Raw genomic sequence first — 24,256 nt, 5'->3', positions numbered from 1 at the left:
CACAAGCTGTTTTACGCTCATTAGGATATTATCTTTCCAATAAAAATCATGATGTACTTAACTGTTTTCTACTTGGGGAAGTCGGGAAAACTTTCTAATCCAAGCACTAAAGTAATTTTTATATGGGAGGCATTTTTCTGTCAAAAAGGCAAATTCACCAAAGTTAAAACACTTCCAAAGTACCTCAATCTGAAGTCAATTCGAAAAATATTAGCTGTCGTAAAAAGATAATGTTATAAGCTATAAAGTGGATTGTCCAATGTTAAAAAATATATAAACTTTATATAAAAACCTAGAAAAGACCGTCAGAAGACACTGTACAAAATAATTTAGGCACAGTCTAAAATATAAAGCTAAAACTCACAGACCCCCTTTACTTTTTATTATGATTATATTTTTATTATGTAGTTTCATAACCACTAATTACTTTAAAAAAGTGCGGTTTGAATAATATTAATTACACAGATAGGTACACCAGATCAGGCATGCCCGGATTTTGTCGTGGACAGTCTTTACTAGCTGTTCCCCCCAAATTAGCATTAATTACACAGATACACCAGATCAGGCATGCCCGGATTTTATCGTGGACAGTCTTTACTAGCTGTTCCCCCCAAATTAGCATTAATTACACAGATACACCAGATCAGGCATGGCCGGATTTTATCGTGGACAGTCTTTACTAGCTGTTCCCCCCAAATTTCTTTATCGCTATTCTGCGTGAAAGATGCAATTATCCGGGATAAAAAGTATCCTATTAGAGTTTATTATCCAGTTTATAAAATAATTAGGTATGTATCTTCTAAATCCTTTGTGATAGTAAGAAACGTCCAAACATTTAAATATCCAAACTTCCACATTAATAATATTAGTTGGATAATAATTAATATAAAATAAAAATCTATGCAAACAGATAATTATATTTTTAACAGTATTCATTTATTTGGCAAAAGCAAATAATATTGCTTATTCTAGAACTTACAATATTTTGCACCCTGGTATGCAATAGGTAATCTAGTTCTGTTATGCAGCTACATCGCACTTGGCGACTGAAAGTATTAGTATTTTACTTTCAATTGAAATTATATTTTTGGTTGGTACTAATCGTATTTGTTTATAACAACATAAATAGTACATTACTGCAGAGGCCATGAAGTAAGGGATTGATGGACGAGTTCGGGGTAGACGGCCGAGTCGTAGACGAGGCCGGATAAAACGAGTCCAGCAATCCCTGTTCTGGCCGAGGTTTGTATAGTGCTTTTCTCAAACAATGTGAGGAAATATTTCATTCATCCATCCATCCATCCATCCGTCCGTCCGTCCTTTCATCCATCCATCCATCCATCCATCCATCCATCCGTCCGTCCGTCCGTCCGACCGTCCTTCCATCCATCCATCCGTCCATCCGTCCGTCCGTCCGTCCTTCCATCCATCCATCCATCCATCCGTCCGTCCGTCCGTCCGTCCTTCCATCCGTCCATCCATCCGTCCGTCCGTCCGTCCGTCCTTCCATCTATCCATCCATCCGTCCGTCAGTCCGTCCGTCCTTCCATCCATCCATCCATCTGTCCGTCCGTCCGTCCGTCCTTCCATCCATCCATCCATCCGTCCGTCCGTCCTTCCATTCATCCATCCATCCGTCCGTCCATCCGTCCGTCCATCCATCCGTCCATCCATCCATCCATCCATTCATCCATCCGTCCGTCCGTCCGTCCGTCCTTCCTTCCATCCATCCGTCCGTCGGTCCGTCCGTCCGTCCTTCCATCCATCCATTCGTTCGTCCGTCCATCCATCCATCAGTCCGTCCGTCCGTCCGTCCTTCCTTCCATCCATCCATCCGTCCGTTCGTCCGTCCCATCCATCCATCCATCCATCCATCCATCGCATCGCATCGCATCGCAGTATCGCAAATGCTTACAGAGTAGTGGTGATTGGCTGTTCGTAATTTTTCCTTTGTCAGTTTAATGTTAGTAAGCAAATTTAAAAAGTTAGAGCAGCGGACAATAATGGATTTTCATACATACTTCATGGCCTAGGCCAAGAAGTTATGTAGGGAGGTGGTAGGGAGCCATAAATGAGAAACTTCATGTCTCCATTTCGTGACATTAACGCATACATTTCCGAGCATGTTTGAGAAAAATTAATTTGTGAAATAAAAATACGTGTTAACTTTCTTATGACAGAAAAGCAACCCTTTTATTTTCTTCTAAAAAAAGGAACTACAATCACATTGTTGATGGCCAATAACGTTCGGTCAAATAAAAAAGTTTTTATGTACTACAAACTTTCAAGGAAAACTATAACGGCTAAATTTGCTTAAGAGTTATTAGTAGTTTAAGATTAAATAGCAGTCCAAGGTATAAAATATACCTAAACTTGGAAGACTCCGTATAAAATACGAAATCCTTAGAAAAATATTACTTAACTTTTTCGTGATGGCTACGGAACCCTATTCCGGGCGTGTACGACACGCTTTTGGCCGGTTTTAATTTTAAACTACCAGTGCTTTCGGAAAAACCATCATTACCAAGAAGAATGCGCCGCAAGAAACTTGGCAAAAAGTCATTTTTTCAACATAAAATAATTACAAATAGAATACTTAAAAACTACAGTATACAATTAAATTAAAAAAAAAATACAAAAAAAAACTACAGGGATTGGCCTACAGGCACTTAGGCTAAAACTAAGTGGTATCTTTTTTTTAAGAATAAAATGTTTAGCTAATACTTGATAGTCTTGATACTTTGAGACGACCAGATGGCCTAGTGGTTAGAGAACCTGACTACGAAGCTTGAGGTCCCGGGTTCGATTCCCGTGTCGGGGCAGATATTTGTATGAAAAATATGAATGTTTGTTCTCGGGTCTTGGGTGTTTAATATGTATCTAAGTATGTATCTATCTATATAATTATATTTATCCGTTGCTTAGTACCCATAACACAAGCTTTGCTAAGCTTACTTTGGGACTAGGTCAATTGGTGTGAATTGTCCCGTGATATTTATTTATTTATTTATTTTATGACTAAATTTAACCTATGAGAAAAGCCTCAAAATGTTTTTCCGCGCGACTTATTTGATAACAGTAACTTGACATACGATTCAATCACATACATTTTGTAAAATATTTAAATGATTTACATAGTAGGTTACGTTGCCACCTACGTAATGTAATGTAGTGCGCGATGCGCATGAGAGCACGCTCTGTTCTGTTCGTCCGCTGCGCGCTGTGATCTCCATGTTGAATGTGAACTGTAGTGGTCTACTCTACGCTCATTGTCATCTCGCTAGTACCGTAGAGCACCTTGTCTGTACTGTACAATATCACTGCCATTGTCATCTCGGCCCCCAAAGGCAATGTTGTTACACCTACCTTTTGAGAAGAGCATCCTGATACTTACCGATTTATTGAATTGCTTGATCTAGGTACGCACTTTAAATTTAACAATAAGTGACTTGTGATATTAATTACTGATATGTAATTTGCATGTATGCTATATGTAGTTTAGACGAACTTCGAACGACTTCTAAATTAATGCACACGTAAATAAAGGCTGGTTACCTATCTAGAATCGGTCAAATGGGTTTAATACAGTGTAAGATCTCACCACAAAAATCTGCATCTCTCTGTTATTTGATCAAAATGTAAATTAAATAAGATACCTCAGAGTTCTTTGTCTAGCAAAATCTTACCACGAATGTACTTATATCTACATAGTTTTAGAACTTCTAACACAATTGTTTTTTGTTAAGTAGATACAATCATTTCTTTACCTAGAAAGGAAATGAATTGCTTTAGAAATAGAGCTTGATCTAAATACCTATTTAAATGGAAAATAAAGTCATAATTCGATCAAATATCACATAGGTACCGAATTTAATGGTGTGATCTTAGTCTTAGAGACCAATAACTATACAACAAGTAACCAGTTTAGCTGCATATTGGCGAATCAGCATGTCACCGCGGCAATTCAGAAACTTTTTAACCTTATTAACAGGTTCCCTGTCCCCTTGCCAGATTGCACTTTCACTGTCTTGCGTCCATTGCTTAACTCGAAAAGTCCAAATTAAATAATCCAGACTCGTGTACGTGTCAAACCAGTGATAAAACTACGTTTATGAAGCATTATTCATGGGAGAGGAAACCTGTTAAGGAATTTAGGAAGCGGAACGAACGTAGGTCAAAACTTTTTTTAATACTTAAATTTAAAAACGAAGCTGACAAATAATACCTACACAAATAGGTAGTTAAATTATATTAACATTGTACTCTCGTATAATTTAGCCTTAAGCATAAAAAAGTACGATCCAGCGCTGGCTTTATCTAATTTTACGTGCAACAGATTGCTTGCCGGTTGCTACACATTCTCGGCACTTGACAAGCTGCTATCTTAGGACTATAGGTTGGGCACTTTGCTTTGTGTCGAGTCTTGAACTCCCAAAATGTCAACCAAATAAAATCGAGCCGACTTAGGCACTACCTAGCTACTTAGCATTATTCGGCACTAAGTATAAGATTTTTCACAAATAGGTGCTGTCGATGAGCGATGAGTTGCGCCGCGCGCTTTACTCGACGGGCTCCTCCGTCGATATGGAGTTCTCGCCGCCCGACCTGCTCGGCACCTCCGAGATATTCACCATGGAACACAGGTACCTACATCTTGCAACATACCTTCAAGTTTATTTTTTATACCGGAAGATGTAGGATTGACAGATCTGTAATTTCATACATTTCGGCATAAGTGAATCACTAATCTTATTGCTATATGTACCTAGTCTCAATGCGGTCTCATTAATTAATAGATACCTACCTACGCGTCCGATCCTTAATGCCATACCTATATGTATATCTAGTTCCATAATTTAATAATATGACTGGAAGTTCCAGTGGATGCCACCCCACGTCATTGTTGGCGTTGGCGTATACAAGCGATTTAGTTTTCAGTTGGTCGGTCGGATTCTCCTGTGGTCCCGTTGGTAGGATACCTCTGGCGTGCCACAGGAGGTGCGGGCGAATTCCGTCTAGCGATCGGAACATCTCGTAGTCTTTCATCTTTAAGAAATGTTAGTGTAAGATGGCCTGGCCTTATGAGACGTGGTTGTGTTACAGAGAGAAGCTGTGCGGCGTGCTGCCGGCGCGCGCGCAGGGCTACATGTGGTCGCTGGCGTTCAGCACCAGCCAGCACGGCTTCTCGCTCGCGTCCATGTACCGCAAGATGCAGCGCGTCGACAGCCCCGTGCTCCTCGTCATACAGGACACGCACAACAATGTGAATACTTCGTTCTATTTCATTTTTACACGCTTCTATATTAGCTTCACCTTTAACTGTGTATTTTATAATGTAACGGAATCTTTGAACTTGATTTTCATCCACTTCTTATGGTGATATTGACACGAAACTTGACAATCATGCATAGTTTTGATGACAAAGCTATTGCATTCAAAAGACAGATAAAAAGAACTGTAACGCACGGACAGTTTTGGATACAGAACTCCAAAAAGGATGTGATTTTGAGTGTCTGACATTTACGAGTAATGTAGCATTTGATTTTCTTTTTCCAATCGATTTCATTCGATTGATTTTAATCTAGAATTTGGCCAGTTCTGAAATTTTTACTGTCTACCTGAAGTAGATTAACCAACGGCTGATTAATTTATTTCATACGTTAGTTAGCCGGTGTTGCCCTTGTTGCATCGGTCCATTCACTATTTTTCCTCACTTCAAGGGGGACGGGGACCGTAATGAATGATCGAACACACGACACTTGCAACCAGAGTACCTAACCGATATTGTAATAAAAATTGCTTGCTGCCATTATTTCATAATATTGACATTATTCTAAGGAACACATTCATGTTACGTGTTATCGGTGCTATAAACTGGATTCCGCGTCGCAGGTGTTCGGCGCGCTGACTTCGTGCGCGCTGCACCCCTCGGAGCATTTCTACGGCACCGGCGAGTCGCTGCTGTTCTCCTTCCAGCGCGAGGAGCTGCCCGCGCCCGCGCCCGCGCCCGCCGACCACGACTCCACCGACGATAAACAAGGTCACTTGCTTACTACCGAATACTCTGTATATCAATAGTACACTGTCTTAAGGGCGGTAAGTGAAGAATTACGAACAACATTCTATTAGAAGCCCGAAGTCGAAGACAGAGCTTTAATGAGTCGATGTTCGTAATTCCAGTACCGCCCGTGAGACATATAATATTTTTCATCGCATTTGCGGGTAAAATTGTATATTTCTAAAAGAAAAAATATAATTGTTCCAAATATTGGCGATACCTTAGGCTGCGCTCTTGGCAGCGCCGCCCTCCCCCTCCCTCAGCATGTGCCTGAGCCGCGTGTGCATGTGGGCCTGCTGCTGCGCCATCAGTACGGGCGCTGGCTCATTTACCGACCTTGGGCTTCATGACAAGAAAATTTGTACGCGCAATGACTTATTTACCGACCAAGGGTTTCATGACAAGCACATTAAGGTCGAGGGTTATATTTGGGGGGTTGCAACCAAGGTAGCCTGCATGTTTCGACGCTGTTTACGAGCAAGTGTGATGAAAAAGATATTACAAAGACCGAAGTGCTTCCTCGGCGGTTCAGCTTAGCTATTCGAAGAATTGACACTGCCAGTATCATTCTGTAGCATGCCTAACTCATTCATTCATAGGAGAGGGGCAATAAAAAAATTCCAAAAAAATATTTTATCACTGTCGGCGTGGTTAAGATTACTCATGCAAAATTACAGTTTTCAAGTACTAACTAACAGTCTCTAAGCTAAGCCGCGAACGGACGGCCATGGCGAAACCAATAATGGTTCGTTTAAGACTACGGAACCTTAAAAAGTGCAACTTTAAGAATCCTGTTGTTTAAATTTACAGATCTATCGGCGCCGGTGAAAACAAAATTCAAGTACTGGGGCTGGACAGGCGATAACATGTATTTCATTCGTGGCAGCAACGACAACATCTCCATTGGTGCCGGCGAGTGAGTACTTCGTCAATATTATGTTATACTATTTTCCTCTACCTAGTACCTACTTTGTCTGCGTCCCGCGGGATTTGGTATTTTTGCAGGATAAAAACGCGTAAAGGCAGTCTACGTTAATCAGGTGTCTTTGTATAAGTGAATAAATTTTTAGAATTCATAACTAAAAAAATTTTTTTCTAAAACCCCATCGGTTTCATTTCAAATTGCTATCTCTTATACACGACTAAATGACTCACTACACGACTATTAATAAACAGTTTTTGCCATCTTTCTGATAGATCAGATATACGCTGCCATCCGATAACACACACACAAACATCACGCCTGTATTCCCAAATGGGGTAGGCGGAGCACACGAAACGTTTCGGAGCCACTTTTAGCAATTTTAGGTTTAAAGTTTGACATAAAATAAGGTACAATAGTGACAGGTTGCTAGCCTGTCGCCTACGTTATACCTTGTCGCCTCTTACGACATCCACCGAAGAAATGAAGAGGTGTAATTCTAACCCGACACCACACGGGGAATTCCGATGATAACATTGCGGTCAATTTCGACCACTATTTACGATCAATGAATTTTCAACAACTACAGTTCGTTCACTGCTGAATGTAGGCCCCCTTCATGTTAAGTCGCAACTTTCTATCCTTGGCTTCCTTTATTCAGCCAAAAGTCAATTTTAAGATTATCACTCCAACTAGTCCCCATACGTCCCACTCGACTTTCCCTAACGCGAGCTCCAACTCCAGAAGTCGTTGGCTCTAACGATTGTCGGTCATGTTATAAATTAAACTTTTTTAGTTATTTATGTATTGCAACTAAAAGACCACAATGAAGTGTTTAGAAATTATCTTGGAATGATTAGGTGATGATGTCAAGTAGGCATCAGCATCAGGACACCGTATTCTCGTATATATTGTATTGTGATCGTTTGTCCGGCAGCGGCAAGTTCGGGCTGTGGTTGGACGGCGACTTGTACTTGGGCCGCACGCAGCGCTGCACCACGTACGGCAACGAGCCGCTCACGACGCGCGAGGACTTCATCGTCAAGATCATGGAGTGCTGGACCTTCATCTGAGCGGCCGCCCGCCCCCCTCGCCCCGTCGCCTGTACCGTCACGCCGCTCCACCTTAACACAACACGACAACATAAGCTTTAGACTATCTTATGAAATTTGCTACAAAGATTTGACACTTTTACAAGTCAATCTTTTCGACTATAGTACCGTTGAGTCTGAAAACGATTTTGTATTCACGTCGTGACTCGATCGGCGTAGATCGACATCGATAGGCCGCAACGAAGACAATATATCGAAACTTCTAAGCGCATTTCTAGTCAAATGTACTGAAACCTGACCAATGTTTTGATCCTCTTCGAATTTAGTGGCGTGTTCGGATGGAGCGCCGTCGCCGCTATGAGGCGCTTGCCGCGCGCAGGCGACCGCTCGCGAGTAGAGCAAGTGCATTAATCCTAGTCAATTGTCACTCGTATCTAAGTTGAAGGTTTGTAGAGACGGAGAGAGCTGTTAGCGTGAGCTCTAGGGTAGACGTCGAATAGTTCGCATTGCGGCGTGACCGCGCGCGCCGCGCCTCCGCCAGCCGCACCTTGACCAGCCCAATACTGATTACGTGTCAATTCATACAATTACTATTGTGCATTGTTATTAAGGAAAAATAAAACATATTTGTTACGGTAATAAATCAATGTATAATGTTATGTAGCAGTTTTTTATGTAAGGAACCGCCGTCTTGTTGAGGTGTCGTGGTTGCCTAGTGGCGTAGCGGAGTTTGGAGGGCAGATCCGCGACCGGTGGCGGAAGCTTAGTGATCTCGCCAAGTGGAGCGCCGGCCTAGTCTGAATCTGTACGACGATGCCTTTGTAACGGCCGCACCTTTTCTATTTATCGTTGAGGATTTTTGAATTGTTAATTACAACGTCTTATCTCATTAACTGGAGTCATAATAATTGTTTTTAGTGAGCATATTTTACATCGTCCTGTGATTTCATTTATATGGTTGCATTTTATTATAACACTATTTAAAAAAGCTACTTTTTTTTGGTAATTGAAGAAGGAACGGTTCACAAGCATGATCCGTATTATATTATTTTGACTTAGAGTAGAAGTGAATTTTGTTATTACATCAGAGTAAACCATATTCAGCACAGAAATGAGTAGCAGATATTTAATATAAAATTAGTGGAAAAACTAGTTAACTTAGAGAGCTTGATGAATATAATCGTCATTGTGCTTAGTAATCGTGTCAGTTAGCAAGATCTTACGCGGATCTATCTGGTCGTGTCGCATACTGCAGTCGGTGCGAGCGAGCGCGCGCTCAGGCCCACTGTCCCGCTCGCACGGACTTTATGCTTGTCATGCATGTCATGTAATATACAGACTATTCCTATTTGAGATTATTGGAGTTATATATTTTGCGAGAAGCCACGCGAAATAATATTAATGTGATTATGTAATGGTAGAAAATATATTGAGAAAGGATATTTTGAAGCAATGTGCTTAAAATACTTGGTCCTCGCAGAAGCATTAATATCAGTTAGTTACAAGAATGATTGGTATTTTCCGAAACGCGCGTCACCTCAGCGCCACACGTCCCGCATGAAGCACATTGTTTTAAGGTTGTCTGCATAAGTTATTATTGTTACAAATTTATAAATAATTAGACTTGTTGAGTAGCTGTGACAAATTAAAATATATTTATTTATTCAGTTTGAGTTTCACTATAAGATTGCTGTAGCTGCATAATTTTCGTGGTGATTATGTTATTTATAAGTTGTTAAAATGTAAATCAAAGCCATAATAATTGAGAGTATATTATTTTGAGAAAAACTAGAGTTTTTATTTATAATTCAGTATACCAAACATTTAATTGAAACTGATATGAGGCAACCTAATATCTTGGTCGGTTACTTTGATGGCCGTAATTTCTGTTGTCGTATCCCCGACGGTGGTCGTGGCCGCGGTTGTCGTGCCCGCGGCGGCCGTAGGGGCGCCGGTCGTTCCGCCGGCCGCGGCTGTTCGAAACCCACCAGGATTCGACAATGGGAGGCATGCTTGGCTCTGCATTAAAAACTTTCATATATTCTTCATCTTTTTCAGTGTATCTATCTTTAAGTAATTCTTCACAACTAGCCAAAAAAATTTGGTCATTGGATAAAGCTTCAGAAGTCATAGTTTCTTTTTATAACTTCACAGGATGCTGCGCCAGAGAATCTGTAACTGCAAATATTATTTATTGTAGTGTTTGGTAAGGTCACGCAATCAGTCGGTCATACCAGATGCAGAAAATAATTAAAACCGGCCAAATGCGTGTAGGGCCAAATGTAGTAGTAAGCAAGGTTCTGTACTAACATTTGGCACAGTTCGATTGAGTATTTCGTTGCTTATTATTACTCGGTAACTTGTAGAGGTTACTGAACTGTGATAATTTTCCTTTTGAATTTGTTATACAATTTATTTACTACTATTTTAGAATTACATAATTATGGTTTTTTTCATATTTTATTTTTATTTATGATTTGATTTTTATTGATGACTTGAACACACCATTTAACGTGTCCCCCACACTTGACTAACAAAATGTAGCACTTTATAGCTTAATATGTATATTTTACAAACGGATCTCTATATCTAAAAGTATTCTTAGTAAATCAAATGTTTTTTAAGACCAATAATAACAATTCCCCACACTATCGGTATAGAACGAAAATAAAATCATCCCACTTCAAGTACATCTACACTTGAAGTGGGATTAGGTTTCTTCTCTATTTTTTATTTTACCACTTTGTCCGCGTGGTTAATGCATACTTACTTACTGCTGCCTCCTAGCACTCACAGTCAGCTAAGCCGCGAACGTACAAAAGAAATGGTGAAGTATTCATTTTATTAACTTACTAGCTGTTGCCCACGACTCCGTCCGCATAGAATTTGCGGGAACTATGCCATTTTCCGGGATACAAACTATCCTATGTCCTTCCCCGAATCTGTACCGAATTACATCGAAATCGGTTCAGCGGCTTAGACGTGAAGAGGTAACAGACTTACAAACTTTCGCATTTATAATATTAGAGAGATAACTTATTTGTTTATATCGGACTAGCTTTTGCCCGCGTGGAATTCGGTCATCGCACGCTGATCTTAGTAAGTATTAAATTGAGCTTGACACTAAATTAAATCTGAATTTATACCTGTAAGAGGGCACAAGTTTACAAAACAGACACAAGATATCTATTTCCATGACGACTGATGAGATCACCTTCACCATTCATGAATGACTTTCGAACTCAACCATGCAAACCAAACATAAACATTGAACAAACATTTAATCTTCAATAATAATTTCTCATGGTCAAAAACTAAATAATCAGTAAATTTTGAGTAATGTATTGAAAATTTACGCAGAAATAACTTGTTTGAAAGAAGATAATTAACCTTTTGAATTAAGAATATCTAGTAGCTAAAGCAAGAAAAACTTATTTATTTTTGTTTTTTTGGGGTTCCTGATGAGGATCACTTTGTGGTCCATGTCTCTCTGTCTGTCCGTCAAGGCTTTGTCTTAGAAACGCATGGAGGTATCAGGCTGAAATGAATACCAAATACTTATCATATCACATTGATGGACACTACTTTCAATTAAACATTGTTTAAGCCTTATTGCTTTTTATAGCGGCAACACTTCTTATTATTTTTTCTAACCTGTGTAATATGTCACTGCTGTTATAAATAAATTATTTTCTTTCTTTCTTTCCTCTGCTACCCCTTAAAGCAGTGAAAAAATTTAACTTCTAAGTCAATACTTAAATTAAATTGAGCCTTTTTATTTATTTGTTCTTTTCCAGAATTTGGTTAGTAAATTAATTATGATTGGTTATTTGGAATCTTTTTGTATTTTTATTTCAACTCCAAATTTGTTACTTTTACGGTCATCCCATAAAACCATATCAAACACAGAAAATCCAGAAGAGAGACCAGCGCTGGGAATCAAACCCTGGTCCTCAGCATTCCATGCTGCGTGCCATACCCCTACACTACCACTGGACAGGAGTACAGACACGAATTTCTCCTATGCACAAATATTGTTGCTTTTTTTTTTCTCCAGTACAGTACTTAATCAGCAGCACTAGCAACATCTATGTTTCGCTCTCATCGAGAGACGTAACACTCGGAACTAACCGCTCACCCAGACAAGAGATGTTGATACTAAGCAATCAAATTATGATTGGTTATTTTTTTAGTTTTATTTCAACTCCAAATTTTGTTACTTTTATAGTCACCCGTAAAACCATATCGAAAATACAATCCCATTATGTTTCCATACAAATTGTTGTAACCGAAATACCTATAAAGGTTGCTAAACCTGGTTTAAAAGCTTGTCTGTTTCATACATTTTAACACTACTTATTTGTGCTAAACACTAATTTTTCTAGAAAATGGCCGTAATGCAAAATAATCCTCACAATAACAGGCCCTTCAAATAAAAAGGGCATCAGATGAAAAGGCCTCAAGATTATGGTCTTTGTGATTACAATAAAAGTTCACAGAGACAAAAGCATTATAAAACTGCTTTCCCTTGTTATCTTTTACAACACAACACTGATGATGGCACTGCAAGTGAGAAACCAAATTTATTGAAAGACAGACAATTAATGTACAGCATTACCTCACATTAATTATGTTTATGAAACAATGATTAATTGGACAAAAACAATAAAAGCTCCCCCACAATAAAGGAATATTAAATAAAATATAGTTACAAGATTCGCCAATTAGGCTAGTCAAAATAAGACTGAAAATCTTATCAGGTGAATTTCGGATTCTAGGGTTAATGGGTTCAAATATCCATCCAAGAAAAGCTGCACAATCTGGGCAGACACACAGCTTCCATTGGTAGCCTGGGAACCATGAATTATCAGCTTCCCACTGCAATATACACATCACAGGCATAACAATACTCAGAAATTCTGATCATATTAAATTGTTTCCACAGTTATTTCGAGTTAGGCATGGATATGAGCAATATAAAAATATTCAAAAAACAGGTAGTAATAGTGGATAAACTGAGATACAGTAATATTTTTAGGTGATAAGATAATTAATGATAATGACCCAATTACTGATGATAACATACCTCCCCAATTCCTACACAAGTTGATTGCTCAAAGACAATCACTGGAAATTGGAAAATGTAATCATTTGACACCACCTGTACAAGAACTGACTCTTTACTGAATAAAGTATCATTAAAAGAATAAAGAGAAGCTGGACTCAATTTCGATATTATGAAATTGGTCGACGCAACTTCACTTCCACATCCACGACACAAAACATTTTCCTCATAGTGAATCTCTGAAAATTGTAATTAGTAGTTTAGTAAACAAGTACTATGAATCACGTCGTTATTAAATAAGGCTAATGTATCGTTTTATGTTACCTGTGTCATTATTTTGGCTGGCTTGGTTCGTAAACTCGTTATCATATATGATTGTAGAGAGTTCAGAGTTAGCAGGTATAACAATAATTATTGCAAACTTAAGAAATAGAGCGCATTTTAAATTCATGGTGACATCTTTTTACACTTACTAGATTTTGATTATTTGACTAGTCTTCAGCTCAATTATAGATAATTATATCTTATCTTGTTGTACACGTATCGATATAGAAAATCGAACGCTTACGACTTCCAGTCTAGCGACGAGCAAAGAATTTTATGAATGATCACTGATTTCTCTATCTCTATATTTAGAGAAGAGAATATAACCACTAGTTGGACTACCTACTGACTGAACTGAAGTGAAGTTTATGCAAAGTACAAGCATCAAGCATGTGAATTATTAACTTGACCACAGACTACTAAACTCAAGGTGCGGCTACATGCGGTCGCTCGTCGCTCGATTTCAGCGGGCCTACTCCGAAATTCGAAAATCGAGGTTTTTGACGTTCCGTCCCTGCAGGGCTACTACGAAACTTGAAACTCGAAGTTCGTGTCGTTTCGTCCCTCTCGCTCTCGTATTAAATATTGTTAAACTCTATGGTTCTTTCCTTAGCAACTTTTTGTTATTAACTGTTGTGTTTGTCTTGTAACTTAAACCAAAATAAAAATCGTTATTCGTTTGGTTATTCGTATGTATTTTAAATTCCATTGACTGGGTTTCTTTCACGCTATATCACAACAAAAAGTACAAGTGTCAGAGGGACTGAACGACACGAAACTCGAGTTACGAGTTTCGTAGTAGCCCTGCTGGATACTTATGACACTTAAATAATATTTAATACGAGAATGAAAGGGACGGTACGATACGAACTTCGATTTTCGAATTTCGGAGTAGGCCCTCTGAAAATGTTAAACTTTATCGCTGGAAAAAATATCTTCAATTTCGAAGGAAACACTGTTATTTTTTGGCATTTCCCGCGACTCGAAAATGTAGCGTCAAGTCGCCACGTCGAGCAGCAGCGACAAGATGGCTAGATTGGCTACTGGCAGGAATGATCTTGGTCTTGGAAGCTGATTTCTTAATCTGATTTACTTAGTAGCAGTCTTGGCAGTTGTATAAGTAAAAGAAATTAGAGAGAATGAAAAAAATAACTGTTTTTGCCGAAATTGGAGAGGTTTTTTTTTCAGCGATAAATAAATAAATAAATAAAAACATTTTCAGCTTTATCGCTATTTGTCACGTGACCAGCAGGGCTACTATGAAACTCTAAACTCGATGTTCGTATCGTACGGTCCCTCTCGCTCTCGTATTAAATAGTATAAGTGTCAGAGGGACCGCACGACACGAACTTCGAGTTTCCCGTTTCGTATTTCGTAGTAGCCCTGCTGATTTGACACTGGAAACGAGCGTCAAGCGATTTGCATGTGGCCGCGCCTTTTATTTATTTCATAATATTTTTTTAGGGTGAGTGAGTGGTGAACTATTTTGTGCTATTTTGTTTACATTTAAGTGCACGTTAACAGGATTATTTATTAAATAAACATCAATACCTCATCTGTAATTTATTCAATGAATCAAAATGTTTTATTTCAGATTAAAATTAAGGTGGTTTTGATTTGTTTTTAAAGTTGGATATTCATTCATTGTAACGCAAGAAGATATAAAACATTTCAAGAATGTCCGAGAGTGTGAATATCGATCTTTCTGGAGAAATAAATGCTTCAGTGGAAAAAAAGGGATTACAAAAGTATGTGAATGATGTGGAATTGTAAGTTTAAATAAATAATAATTTTTCATTGTGTGGCGTTATGTTGATCCTGCTTCTTAGAATGAATTGTTTACGTCACCTACATGAATGTATTATGAAAGCAATTTCAAAGGCAAAAAAATTATAAACCATTGCCTGGCCTATACCATTGTTGCAGTTTTAGTTTCAAAACATGTAGTTTTCATTGATTCACCCACATTCATATTTCTTATAATAATTGCAGATTTAAATAATAAACAAATTTCTATAGGGTGTCCCACGAAATAGTGTCAAGCTGACTAGAGGTAGAGGACCTTAAGGTGCACCCAAATCACCCTCATGTATGTTCTGCGATTTTTGGATAGTTTAGGGAGTCATGGCTTTTTTTCTAATTTTTCTACTAGAATGCGACCATTGAGACCTATGTGCTCATAGTGACTGCAATAATTGAGACAATTGGCTGTTTTTTTTTTAAATGTGGGGTTGAATTTCGGCTTTCATTGTCATAAAAGCTGTTTATCCTTTCAATTAATACCGTGGTCACCTCCGTATCATAAAATAACTCTTTCGCCTGTTCCCAGACATAAAAGTCAAAGGGTGTTTGGTCTGGAGACTGTGCGTGCCAAGGTATCGAGTCGCTTCTGCCTATCCACGAGTTAGAAAAAAAGTAATCCAGTTGATTTTATTTTGACTGACTGGGCCTGCTTATTTGTAATTCTTACAAACTGCGTTGGCAGAGCTGTTAATTGAAGTCCCTGTAATTAATGAAGACGTACCAATTGTTTTCCAGCATAATGATTGCCTTGTACATTTTCAAAGAGAAGTTCGAGAGCACCTGGATAACTCCTTTCCTAGCTTGTGGATAGGCAGAAGCGGCCCGATACCTTGGCCCGCACGGTCTCCAGACCTATCGCCCTTAGACTTTTATGTCCGGGGAAGGACATTAGTCTATGTTAAGGAGGTGACAGTGCGAGAGGTATTAATTGAAAGGATAAACGCAGCTTTTACGACAATGAAAGCCGAAATGCAGCTAGTTACCATAACTGAACAAGTAAGAAAGAGATGTTGGGCGTGCATTAGAAACAGGGGAGAACAGTTAGAAGAAAAAAAGTTAACTAGAACACAGTTAAGTATTAAATAAAGTTCTATTTAACCAACCATTTAAAAAAAAACTATCATAAAAATAAAAGCAACTTTATTATATTCGCTGACTCCGAACAATTTCCGCCCCATTGACCGAATAGCCTCGTAATTTGTCAGATTTTTTTTTAATCAATGTGTAGCATATTATTAGAAAGGTTATGAGCTAGATAAGTAATTTTAAAAAATGAACTGCTCAATTGTCTTTAGCTTTTATATAATTTATTTTCGAAGTAGGATTTCATTCACACAATCAATAAATTTTTGGAATAAAAAACCCTTTACGTCCCTCTGAGACTATGAATTATAATAAAAAACTATTATTATTTGAACAAGCATGTATTACCACTTATTAAATACAAAAAATAATAATTTTACATATGTTACGAACGTTAAAAGGCGGAATTTCGGTAAATTTAAGAAAAACATTAAAAAATTAAATCTCCAAATACAAAGGTGAAAAGATAGCAAATAACCCAACAATATCCCAAAAAAATTTGACTGTCCATGTGCCGAACACCCTGTATACCTACAATAATAGCTGGTTTATATCAATAATGATAAATTGTTTAAAAATTCATTGGCTCACTCAATCCACAACCATAAAAGTAAGCAAGTAACTACATCTCTACTGCACTCTTATTTTCAAATTGCTGCCAATTGAGTGATTCCTAATTATCAGATTTATTACAGCTAACTATAAGCTTGTTTTTATTGCAGCTTAGCCATCCATTTTTAAATCTGTTGTGGTGATTTGTGAATGGCTGTATTAATAATATGCAATATGGTTTAAGGTTGATGCAGCATGTCCGCAGTGGTGGTGGGCAGGCACTGTTGATGGGATTTTTAGCATCACGAAGGCCATGGACTCAGTTTGTTGCTACTGATAACTTTAAGGTAAGCTACACTCCTGCAGATTGCCACACATCCTTGATACCTTATTCTGAAGTATAAATTTATAATTTTTTTAGCCTCCTGCTTCACTGCCAAGGTTGACACGCCGATTCTATCGAAATGTGGAATATTTCCAGGCCAATTATTTTATGGTCTTTCTGGGACTATTTGTATATTGTCTGTGAGTGTATTAAAACATAATTTTTTGATCTATCAACTGAACTCTGTAAATAGTTGCTTGTACAGTTGCCAACAGATATTTCGGAGCGACCAAGGTAATCAAAAATATTGATAATAGGGTGCATGTTCTGATATTTTTGATCACCTTGGCCGCTCCGAAATATCTGATGGTGACTGTACATACTAGATTTTCTATCCATGTCAATTGAACAAAAGTCAGCTTAACAACTTTTATTTCTTTTTACTTTTTATTTTCCAATTCCATTCATTTATTTTGCTCAGTATACCTAAAAATTTATAATTTTTCAGTGTCACTTCTCCATTACTGTTAATAGCTATGGTTGCAAGTTTTTTCGGCTACAGGAAATTAACTTCTGGTCCAAACACATGGAAAGTAAGTATTTTGCAATGTAACCTATACACTAAAGTAATGCCAATGAGAAGAAATAAATTATAGCATCATAATGGAGTAAAGTAAAAACGCCAGATACGAATAATGACTTAATGACATAAGGAAAAAGTACAGTCAAGGAAACTGAATCGCGTACCTTGGGACGCTACATATTATCTTAACATCCCATATATTTGCTAAAAAATAACAGTGAAATTTATTACGAAAAGGTTCCACCCTGGCACATGATTAAGTTTCCTTGACTGTACCTATATCATGTCTCCTCGGCTTTGCTTTAGTAAAGCTGTTGCTCGCTGCCTTATTATCACGCACGCGCACGCAAGAACCGTACAGTTTGATGAACACAAAGTCTTTTTATTATTTTATGTGTTAAAAATCGTCTAATGGCATGTATTGTAAGCGAATTTCTAATGGTAAAAATAAACGATTAAAGATTTAATTATGACCGCCTTATAAAGGCACGCACGGAGCCCACTGTGCTATATAGTAGATACCTAGGTAAATAAAAGGTAGCTAAAGGTAAGATAAATAGCTGTTTTGCATTTTGTTAATCTGGGACTTTTAGGAATGTTGGATTTCAGTACTAAAACGATTCATTAGTTTGTTTTTTAATTCCAGCCTAAAGTAAGTTATTTTATTCATTCAGAATGTTAAAGTTATTCCTTCAGTCCATTCTTCCTTGCACAAGTTCTTTCTCCTGCTGCTGCAACAAAAACCTTATCTTTGGCATTATTGTATTATCATATCATTACTGTATTTTTCATTTTTATCATTTATGTACAGTCACCAGCACTAATATCTGACACAATAAGCGTGCATAAATAGGTATCTGTTACGACTCTATTTCTGTCGGGGCCAGAAGGACGTGGACGTGACAGATATTTTTGCACGCTTCGCTGTGGCAGATATTGATGCAGGTGATTGTATTTATTCTTTGAGTTTTTTTTTATAAATTTTATTTCATAACTAGCCTTTCCATTAAGCCTAGCAATTGAATTGAAGCTCCGGGATTCCGCAAAAAATGCCATGGAAATTACAATGAAATTAATTACTGACTTTCATTAACGTTGCATAAACCGTACCAAATTTTCATGTCTCTATATTCCGTTTAATTTAAGATTTGAATTAACGGTCACGTTTCTCGGTATTTCGAACACAAGTTGACTAAAAATACCAACATTTACATTTATTAGCGGTATTAATTATATTTTTACTATAGAAGTAAACACAATTTTAAATAGTTTCATTGTTTTATTTAAAAACGTGTGCTAATTTTACCGTTAAGTTTCAAATGTTAAAATAAATGGAGTAAAGTATAGCTGTAATTTACCGCGCTTGTGACCACGAATTTTTATGTTATGAGATAGGTAAGTTAGGCTAGGCACCACTTCTGCGCTTAGCACAGCAGAAAAGTGTAGTGTCTAAGGCCTAGGCAAAATTCTGTGCTTCATTCTCCAACTTTCCATTCTGAGGCCATTTCTAGCCTAGGAAATGCCTACAGTCCAGCATTTTTCTTTTAGGTTTACTTCTTCATGCCTAGGATAATATTTTTTGATAGCATTGCGTTTTGGGTTCATCTTTCCGGCAGAGCACTTCAGCTTGGTTTTGGCACCCACATTACATCCGTATCACGGGATTTGGAACTGCACACCAAATAAAGCACAATAGTTATTTTTTGTTGTGAGTGTTGATTTTGAATCCCGAGTAAGCGAAGGATTCTATAATTGAATCACGACTTAACGAGCGTAGCGAGTGATTCTTGGTTAGAATCCTGAGAGCAGCAAGGGATTCAATCAAACACGAGATGCAAAAAAACTTTGGTCTCGTGTGACACATACAATTTTTCACCTCAGCAGCGAGAACATAATTTAAATGTAACAAGAATAAAAACACAGAAACCTACCTGTTTAAATATAATCCGATTATTAATAAATAAATAATAATAATCACATTTAAAACCTTTACTCAAAAATGATACATACAGTCGCGACGCGATTACATCTTTAAAAGTCACCAGAAAGTTAAGAATGCCAAACATTGTTCAAAAGCAGTAAGTAGAGAGGTTTTGAATTCGGAACGAAAAATTGTCCAGTAGGTAGGTACAATACAAATCTCATACTCATAACATGCATTGTAATTTGAACTTAGAACTATGTTAGAACTACTTGTAAAATATGTCATACTTATTTTTTAACACTGGAAAAAGCCTTACCTTTGGGCCATTGAAAAGGTTGAACAATAAACGTATAATTTATTAAAACTTTTATTAAACCTTTAAATATTGATTTTATTAAGATTTCTTTCTATTACATACTTAGTTAAATAGATTTGTTACAAACTCATTCAATTTGACAAATATTTATTCCAACTGTAGATAAAAAAAAAAACAAGAGAAGCGGCTTTCGTGCAACGAGGTTGCATACTTTATTAAAAGAACGGAAAAAATTACTTTTTGGAAATATTTCGTTGTCATGTAATTTATTAGGTATAGATATATATTTAATACCATAAATTTAATTTAAGATTGTAGTCAACGCATTTGATCCTATCTCTCGCTTTTTTCGTGTTGAAGTGAAAGTGACAGATCAAAGTGAAGTTCAAATATTTGGAATTCAGTGAGTAGGCCCAACACTATCCTCAGCATTTTGCTCACTGATTTCTCATAGCAAAACCTGCCTGTTTGAGGTGCTGAGGTGGGTGACACTTTTCCGGCCCGGATAATACCGGGATGGAAATACCGACCCTGTTTTTCGTGTACACGCCCGTAGAAGCTCCTGTCAGTTTCTATGGGCGGGTACACAAAAAACAGGGCCGGTATTTCCATGTCTGTGTTATCCGGGCCGGGAAAGAGCTGAGGTGAAAAATATTTTTTTTTTCTCAAACATAACATGAAATAGTGTTACAATTTACAAATAGGCTGGGAATTATCGCGCTGCAGGCGCTGCGGCTCTGCTGCGGGCGCGCGGTCACTAGTCTAGGGGCCTGCAAAGAGACTTTACACAACTTTCCCGGTCGCTGGCCGGCAGGCAATGCGGCCGTCTTTTGTTTGAACGCGCGCTCTGCGGTACGGCCCGCGCCCGCTGCTAGCATCACCCGCCCCGCAACCGCCGCGCCAGCAGCCAGTGCGACGTGCGCACAACAGGGCGACGAGACTAGCGTTCCGCCAGCTTGATTTATTGTTTTTTTTTTTCATTTTATTTAATGTCATGTTTTGAAAAGCACTACAAACAAGCATCGGCCGGATCGTGGGGTTGCCGGCCTCGCTACGCAGTAGTACGCGTAGTACGCACGGCCATCCGGCAACCCCCTACTTCCCGGCCTCTACAGTAATTTACTATTATAGATCGGTAGCTGGGAGCTGACAAAGACGCAGCAGTACGCCGTGGCGGCCGCGGGTAGTGTGGCGGTGTGCTGGTTTGCTGGGGTGGGCGCTGTAGTTTTCTGGGTCTTAGGTACGTACCCCTGTACAAACCGTCCATTTAACTACCAACTAAAATCACCTTTAGATTTAAGGAAGGATTTTGATGGATGCGTAACGATCGATATAAAAACTATTGATATATTTTCACTGGATATAACGATTAAAGAATATAATGCACTTTTGATATAGCATCATTTACTTGAACTTGTAATATAACAACTATTAATCTAACATTCATAACGTATAACATACATGGGATATAACTTTGTTCGATATAAAGCTCAGTTGGTATAATGTACTATTGACATAATCTGGAATACTTACTACTATTATTTCTTACTAAGTATAACTATTTATTATTATTTTTGCTATTCGACTGGATGGCAAAGGAGCAAGTGGGTCTTCTGATATTTACTATTATTTCTATTGTTATTAATTCGATTTGATTTGATGTATTTTGGGTTAGGTTAGTTTACGACGACGAGCGAAGCGAGGAGTGTTAGGCGGAACTGTGAGCGCGCGAGCCGAGCGAGCGAAGCGAGCGTGCGGCGCCAGCGGCCGGCGAAGCGCCAAAACCGACTCTTTTGAACAATACTATAGTTTTTTTATTAATAAATAAAAATAGTGCATATATTTTCCTTCTAAACAGATTGCAACCGAAAAAAATATATATCTTACAAAACATTATACCACTAACTTAAATCCAATATACATTATATCCATTAAACGTTATATCAAAAATGTATTATACTATTTGAACATTATACCTACGCTATGAAATTATACTGATTGTTGTTATTACCAAAAGTTTATTATGTCCCTTGAGTGATTATATTCAATGAAATTATATTAAATGTTGATATCCAGTGAAAATATATCAAAAGTTGTTATACACACCTGATTTTGATACCCTGCAATGAGTGAACTTGATGTGTAAACTATTTATTACGCATAAGTACCTAATAATCGTAATTGACGTGAGTTCAGGGCGTGACTATAAAAAAATCAGTCAAAACTGATTATAGGTAAACGTCCACTTGTCGGTATCGTACGCATCGAACGCATCGCACGCAACGAATCGTAGTATTCTTTGTATAGAAACTCGTATAAGTGCGTCCACCTGTCCGCATCGTAAGCATCGCACATTTCTATACAAAGCAACAAATCCGATACGTCCGAAGCGTACGATGCGGATAAAGGTAGACCTTTATCCGTATCGTACGCTTCGGACGTAACGGATACCGACAAGTGGACATTTACCTTAAGTGGACGCGACTTATAGCGACATCCATCAGTCATAATATGACATGATCATAGCTCGGACAGGTGAACAGGTCATCGAAAAACAATCGCAACACGGCAATGGAACAAGATGAATAGAGTCGTGTTATGTACCTATAGTATTTGTTAATTAAATTTTTCAATTACGAGGGGCAATTATTTTGTCTTAAAGTTGACACGTCGTTAACAGAAATGGAGCTCACGCGTGAACATTTCCGTGACATATTTTATCACAATTTTCGTCGCGGCTTATCTCAAGATAAATGTCTCGGCGAACTTGTTTCGATTTATGATGTTGAAGCACCGGGTCAAACGACACTATACCGCTGGTATGCCGAGTTCCGACGCGGTCGTGTGTCGTTCAGCACTATTCCTTCTGCAGGTCGACCAAGAACAGCGGTCACGCCTGAAAACATCACAGCTGTGCGAACTTAAATGTGGTGGTACTAAATATACGATTCGGACCCAAATCTTTAATGTCGAAATTGAGGCGGGAATGTGAATTTCATTTTGTCAAAGATTTAATGCCGTGTTATTTTTACGAAAATGAGTTCTACAAGTAGTGATGAAAATATCCTAATGGGCACACTACTAACTCCTAACTCGTATCTACTATCGTGACTACAGACAGACAGTCAATGAGACAGCTGAAACTAAATAAAAGCTAAAATGGATAATAGGTCGTCAAATGTGTATGTAAGTGATAGACGTTTTGGTTGGTGTTCCAGGAGTGACGGTGACGGTGGTGGCGCTGCACGCGAGCCTGTTCGACGCGGACGCGCTGCCGCCGCCCGAAGACGCCGCTTTTCCTACAATCGAGCAGGTGTGACGGCTGCTCCGATGCTCGTGCGACTCCGCCCCCACTGCGAGACCTCACACAAAAACTATGCCATTAATCTTCCACAATAAACTGTATTTATTTATTATTTCTTAAAATAACTGTAACATTGGCTTGTATCATAATTATTTTATTAAGATATCAAATTAAATAATAAATAGTTAAATATTTTTTTAATTTTTATTTTTCGGAATGTGAAGTTAAGCGCTTCAATGTGTAGTTTAATTCCATTTTATGCATTAGGTAGGTATATGGATAGTACCACTGATGTATTACCATGTGGATAGTACCATTGAAATCACGGGTCTTTGAGTGCGATTTTTTAATCTGCAGAAAAGCTATTTATTATTTACTGATTTCACACGTGATATATGTATATGAGATTATGCCTAAAGCCTACTACTATTTTAAACACAATGAGAATAACATACTAAGCCGCCTAGGAAGCAGCCGTAAGGCTGGTATTTTTTGAAATTGTTAAATGCTTTTTACATATTTAGATACATAAATTACCCGCAGGTACTCATTTCACATTACCCGTCTATAGGTGGGTTCGTGGTTCTTATTACAATGTCATTAATTTCTAATTTTGACAAAATCACGCGTCTTCGTGGATGGCACTAGGTATATATTGGTATTACAACCAAATTTAACCTCCTGTCATTTTTTTAACAACTTAGTGCTGAAGACCTAGGCGTGGTTGACCTGCTTTGTTATTTTGGATATTATTTCAAAATTCATAGATTTCTTTATTCAATGAACAATTTGTACTTTATAAAGTACGTTAGGCCGTTATTCTTAGTGTTAATTGGTCCTTTATAAAGTAGATACGCGAGGACTCAGCTGCTCAGGAGAATAAAATGTACTTATTTATCGTAACGGTCCAAAATATGTAGGCAGATTGGCGTGTGTTGAAACTTT

The 24,256-nt window shown here is 38.0% G+C and overlaps 3 protein-coding genes across 26 annotated transcripts in view; 2 read left to right on the top strand and 1 right to left on the bottom strand.

The window, feature by feature from the left end:
* The window catches only part of mtd (TLD domain-containing protein mustard), a 181,079-nt gene extending 171,832 nt beyond the window's left edge, over positions 1–9,247 (top strand). For all 23 annotated transcript variants that reach the window (XM_074089886.1, XM_074089945.1, XM_074089936.1 and 20 more), the window contains 5 exons: positions 4,525–4,643; positions 5,104–5,263; positions 5,893–6,040; positions 6,869–6,974; positions 7,918–9,247. In XM_074089886.1, the coding sequence (XP_073945987.1) occupies positions 4,525–4,643; positions 5,104–5,263; positions 5,893–6,040; positions 6,869–6,974; positions 7,918–8,053 (669 nt within the window). In that variant the 3' untranslated portion in view covers positions 8,054–9,247. The remainder of the gene's footprint in view (positions 1–4,524; positions 4,644–5,103; positions 5,264–5,892; positions 6,041–6,868; positions 6,975–7,917) is intronic.
* A 544-nt stretch (positions 9,248–9,791) lies between these two features.
* On the bottom strand, positions 9,792–13,755 carry LOC141429624 (protein cereblon-like). Its single transcript, XM_074090038.1, has 4 exons — positions 13,422–13,755; positions 13,119–13,336; positions 12,745–12,910; positions 9,792–10,210 (listed from the first exon to the last, which is right to left on the bottom strand). The coding sequence occupies exons 1-4, from the start codon at positions 13,546–13,548 to the stop codon at positions 10,173–10,175; spliced, it is 549 nt and encodes a 182-aa protein (XP_073946139.1). The 5' UTR covers positions 13,549–13,755; the 3' UTR covers positions 9,792–10,172.
* A 1,033-nt stretch (positions 13,756–14,788) lies between these two features.
* On the top strand, positions 14,789–23,505 carry LOC141429613 (prenylated Rab acceptor protein 1). Of its 2 annotated transcripts, none has more exons than XM_074090025.1 (7): positions 14,789–14,886; positions 15,016–15,169; positions 17,104–17,206; positions 17,281–17,384; positions 17,693–17,777; positions 21,139–21,247; positions 23,226–23,505. In XM_074090025.1, exons 2-7 carry the CDS (start codon positions 15,099–15,101, stop codon positions 23,324–23,326), a joined length of 573 nt encoding a protein of 190 aa, XP_073946126.1. In that variant the 5' UTR covers positions 14,789–14,886; positions 15,016–15,098; the 3' UTR covers positions 23,327–23,505. The 2 variants fall into 2 exon arrangements, with proteins under 2 accessions (XP_073946126.1, XP_073946117.1); XM_074090016.1 differs by having other exon boundaries at positions 14,790–14,886; positions 15,016–15,190.
* The last annotated feature ends 751 nt before the right edge of the window (positions 23,506–24,256 follow it).

This window comes from Choristoneura fumiferana, chromosome Z (assembly GCF_025370935.1).
Source record: "Choristoneura fumiferana chromosome Z, NRCan_CFum_1, whole genome shotgun sequence".
NCBI lineage: Eukaryota > Metazoa > Arthropoda > Insecta > Lepidoptera > Tortricidae > Choristoneura > Choristoneura fumiferana.
Note: the sequence above shows the minus strand (reverse complement) of the source record. Positions and strands in the feature narration are given on the sequence as shown.

What these genes read in the sequence shown, in the direction of transcription:
- LOC141429624 (XM_074090038.1), bottom strand. Translation starts at nt 13,548, where the DNA reads ATGAATTTAAAATGCGCTCTATTTCTTAAGTTTGCAATAATTATTGTT. An exon ending in CAGCCAAAATAATGACACAG is followed by an intron (nt 13,337 to 13,421) that starts GTAACATAAAAC and finishes TACAATTTTCAG; the next exon opens with AGATTCACTATGAGGAAAAT. An exon ending in TAGCCTAATTGGCGAATCTT is followed by an intron (nt 10,211 to 12,744) that starts GTAACTATATTT and finishes TAATATTTGCAG; the next exon opens with TTACAGATTCTCTGGCGCAG.
- LOC141429613 (XM_074090016.1), top strand. Translation starts at nt 15,099, where the DNA reads ATGTCCGAGAGTGTGAATATCGATCTTTCTGGAGAAATAAATGCTTCA. An exon ending in TATGTGAATGATGTGGAATT is followed by an intron (nt 15,191 to 17,103) that starts GTAAGTTTAAAT and finishes ATATGGTTTAAG; the next exon opens with GTTGATGCAGCATGTCCGCA. An exon ending in TGTAGTTTTCTGGGTCTTAG is followed by an intron (nt 21,248 to 23,225) that starts GTACGTACCCCT and finishes TTGGTGTTCCAG; the next exon opens with GAGTGACGGTGACGGTGGTG.